The 3,776-nt window shown below is 45.9% G+C and overlaps 1 protein-coding gene across 1 annotated transcript; it reads right to left on the bottom strand.

The window, feature by feature from the left end:
* Positions 1-1,735: 1,735 nt before the first annotated feature.
* On the bottom strand, positions 1,736-3,536 carry LOC148847318 (cytochrome P450 77A2-like). Its single transcript, XM_088952607.1, has one exon. The coding sequence runs from the start codon at positions 3,487-3,489 to the stop codon at positions 1,951-1,953; it is 1,539 nt and encodes a 512-aa protein (XP_088808733.1). The 5' UTR covers positions 3,490-3,536; the 3' UTR covers positions 1,736-1,950.
* Positions 3,537-3,776: the final 240 nt, after the last annotated feature.

Genomic DNA, 3,776 nt, shown 5'->3' with positions numbered 1-3,776 from the left:
AACGATTCCATATTTTTTTGTCAGAACAGGTCATTCATTTGAACCGAATGGTCGAACTGTCAATCTGAAACTGATGGCATATATATATTAAAGGGCTGCCATTTGGCGAAAGGGGAGACCACCCCTATCCCTTTAATATATATATATATATATATATATATATATATATATATATATATATATATATATATATATAAGATGAATTTGAAAGGCATGGAGTTTTGTGGCCCTCTTGACACAGGTGGTAGAAAACCTGAAACCAAACACAACCTGGGAGAGAGAGATTTTACGAGGATATGAATATAGTTGAATGGTCAATTAGATGGAAGAGATTTTAGGAAAGAGATGATAGCACAGAGGTTGTAGAGCTTTCTCGCCGGAATCAAACCGAACTTACAAAATTTTATTTATTTCTTATTTTATTCTACAATACCTGCATGGTTATTGATGGTGCGCAATCCGGTCACTCCTATCTGGCACTTATGTGGTTCCTGGAAGGTACCTGAGATGGAGAAGAAGAAGAATCTCTGGGGGCTTGCCCAGCGGGAACACTCCGATGCTTAAGTTAGTATTCAATAGGAGAAGCAATGAGAAGATGAACGCGAGAGTAGAAGATGATATCTCTATCCCTTGATATTAGCTCCTTATAACAGAAATCCGTTGTATCAGGTCCACCAGCCTCTGACAGGGCAGGTGTAACTGCCACTACTAGTCTGCTGCAGCCGTTGCTGGCTGGGCTAAGGTGGCACGCACGGAGCCGTCACCGCAGGGTACGTGTTTGTCAGGTGTAAGGCACCCTCTAAAGGTAGCAGGCAATACGCTGTCTGATGAGGGATATGGTTGTTGCACCCAGATTTGTCGGGTACGATGGTCGGGTAGGAGATCCTCCTGCGATATGCCAAGCTGTCTAGCCCAAGGTGTCTTCACCTCGGGGTATCTATAGGCGAATCGGTGTGTTCCTATCGGGGAGTGGCCTGAGCTCCACTAGGAGGAGCTCAAATATTAGGAGAGGTCGGGGGGCTTCGAGCTTGGAGGCAGCTTGGGGTACTTTAGCCCCGGGGAGGAGGTGCGGGCTAGGCGGCTCCCGAAGAGTAGTCTATCCCGCCGATTTGCCGGACTGAACTCGGTGTGACTTTTCCACCGAGTTGCGGCTATGCCTGTTGTGTTGTCACGCTGAGTCATCGCTTGAGCAAGGTCATGCCCACGTGTACCCGTGCTACGAGGTCGGGCCAAATCGTCCTCCATCAGTTATAACACCCGATGTAGTTTTGAAATTATTCATATGGGGAACCAATTTTCAGCCCTATACAACATCATGATAGAAATAAGTATTTTTATTAAAATATCTCTAAAATAAAGATTATTTTCTTCTACAAAATATATATTTTGAAATTAATAAATGCACCTTTGTTTCGAAGCTGAAAATTTGGAAATGGGAAAAAGTCACCCCATCCCTCTAAAATCTACTCTTTTTGAAATAAACAGCACTGTTTTTAAAATCGGACCGGACCAGATCGGAAAAACTGAGACCGGTTCTATTTTTCTTCAAAACCGCTTTTTCCCTCAAAATCGTGTCAATAAACCGATGAACTAGCCAATTAACCGTTCGAACTTTTACAAGATACCTGGGTCGTTCAAATCATCATCTGTCCAACGTTTACATGATACCTACCGGTTCAAATATTAATTAATTCCAAACCGACAGTAGTTATAAAATACAAGAGGAGACATCAAATTAAATTAAAGGAAAAATCTATGATTATGATTCCAGTTTATTCGTCAGTTGTTTTTCGGAAATTATATCTTTCCATATCATAATTAAACCCTAAATTAAATTACAACAATTCGTATATAACCGGGTCCACCCAAAGATTATATTACTACGACTTTTTATGTAGAATCCGGCCGGCAACCGGGTTTCATCGCAGTGTTGGATTCCCGCAAAAGGTCTCATATCCTTGGCTTGACCACAGCTCGGAGAGGTTTCTTCATCACGACCGTGAATTCCAACTTCTCGCTCAAGTCAACCTTCTGCTGGGAGGGGTGTAAACACCACTCGAACTCCTGGACCATCCTGGCCAAGAGCAGGTTCACATGAACCGTGCCCAACCCCAGACCGGGACATATTCTCCTTCCGCCCCCAAACGGCAGCATCTTCACTCCCTTTACCCCCGTTATGTCGGCATCTTCCTTCCCCGTCGCGAACCGGTCTGGGTTGAACTTTTCCGGTTCGGACCAGATACTGGGGTCCTCCGCGATGGCTGGCAAGAATATCTCTACGTTGGCATCCGTCGGCACATCATAACCACCCAGCATTGCTGGTTGCGTCACTGCATGTGTGAGTGCGAAGTACGTCGGAGGGTGCTTCCGTAGTAATTCCTTTACGACCGCGTTTAGGTACACCATTTCTTCTGCATCCTTCTCGTCCACTTTCCGGTCTCTAACTTTCGACTTGATCTCGGTGTAAAGTTTTGATTGGATTTCTGGGTTCTCAATCAGTCGGGCTATGCCCCATTCCAGTGCTGTGGCGGTGGTGTCGGTCCCGCCGTTTAGGAATTCGGAGCAGAGCGAGACCAGCTCGGTGTCGGTTGGACGTGATTTGCGTCCCTCGATTTCGAGATCAAAGAGAGTGTCGAGGTAAGCGAATGAAGTTTCCGGTTTATTTTTCAGGAGGGATCTTCGCTTCTCGATGAAGGGAAGGATTGTTCGTATCTGTTCTTCACGTACTTGCATAGATCGCTTGCGTTGTTTTGAGAAGAATGGACTTAAGATAGGTAAGAAATCGTCGATCCTGGGATCAAGAGTGATCAACACCGTCTTCATCATGTCATCAATCCTTTGGATGTCCTTTTCCTCCATCTCTAAACCGAAACACATCGATAAGAGGATGCAGAAGACGGCGAATCGGACATTCTTCAGCACCCAAACGAGTCCGTCATTGGAGTCGGCCTCAGCTCGGAGCCGGTCGATGAGCCGGTCCATGGCTAAGTCTCTGACGTGACGGAATTCCTTAATGCGGCCCGAGTTGAGCATACCTTGGACCAAGTTGCGCCGGAGGGAACGCCAAACCGGGCCGTAATGGGCAGAATTCACGGTGAACTTGTTGTCGCTAAAGATGGCCCGGGTAGGAGTCTCTCTAGGCCGGTTGGCGAAGAGCTGACCCTTCTCGACGAGAGCTTCGTAGGCCAAGTCGGGACTGCTGATGATAATCAACGTTCTAGTCCCCATCTTCAAGGTGAAGATGGGTCCGTAATTTAGCCGGATATCTCGAACATACTGAAAGAATGGTTTGCCTGAGCGAGCGACTTGGAAGAGGTTTCCGACCACGGGCCACCCGGGTGGCCCAGGCGGAAGCCTGAGACGCTTGGATTTGCTTCTGGTGGGCAGCACGAAAATCAAGGCAGATACAAGGAAGGCTAAACCAGTGAAGATGAGATTGTAGTATGGAGATAGAGTTGAAAGAGAGAAAGAAAAAGAAGCTGCAGCCATGGAGGGAGTGATGGATAGAGAGGAAAAGTAGAAAAAGACAGAGGGAGGGAAGACTGAAGTGTCGAAATATATAAAGATGGGGGAAGAAAGTAGGTTGGAGAGTGGAGTGAAAGATAAAGGAGGAGGAAAATGCTGGTGGGAGTTCTATTAAAGCTTCTAACTGTTAAGTGCTGAGTATTAAATGCGGAAGCTGAAGCTTGTTCAATTAGGAGAATGCAGAAGCTTCTTCAATTAGGAGACATCAAAATCTGAAATTGATAAGAGGCCCTGCAATGACATCATAATCA

This window comes from Nelumbo lutea, chromosome 6 (genome assembly GCF_056320005.1).
Source record: "Nelumbo lutea isolate HS-2025 chromosome 6, American lotus-T2T, whole genome shotgun sequence".
Classification (NCBI taxonomy): Eukaryota; Viridiplantae; Streptophyta; class Magnoliopsida; order Proteales; family Nelumbonaceae; genus Nelumbo; species Nelumbo lutea.
Note: the sequence above shows the minus strand (reverse complement) of the source record. Positions and strands in the feature narration are given on the sequence as shown.

Excerpts from the sequence above, each read along its gene's own strand:
- LOC148847318 (XM_088952607.1), bottom strand. The coding sequence starts at position 3,489 with ATGGCTGCAGCTTCTTTTTCTTTCTCTCTTTCAACTCTATCTCCATAC.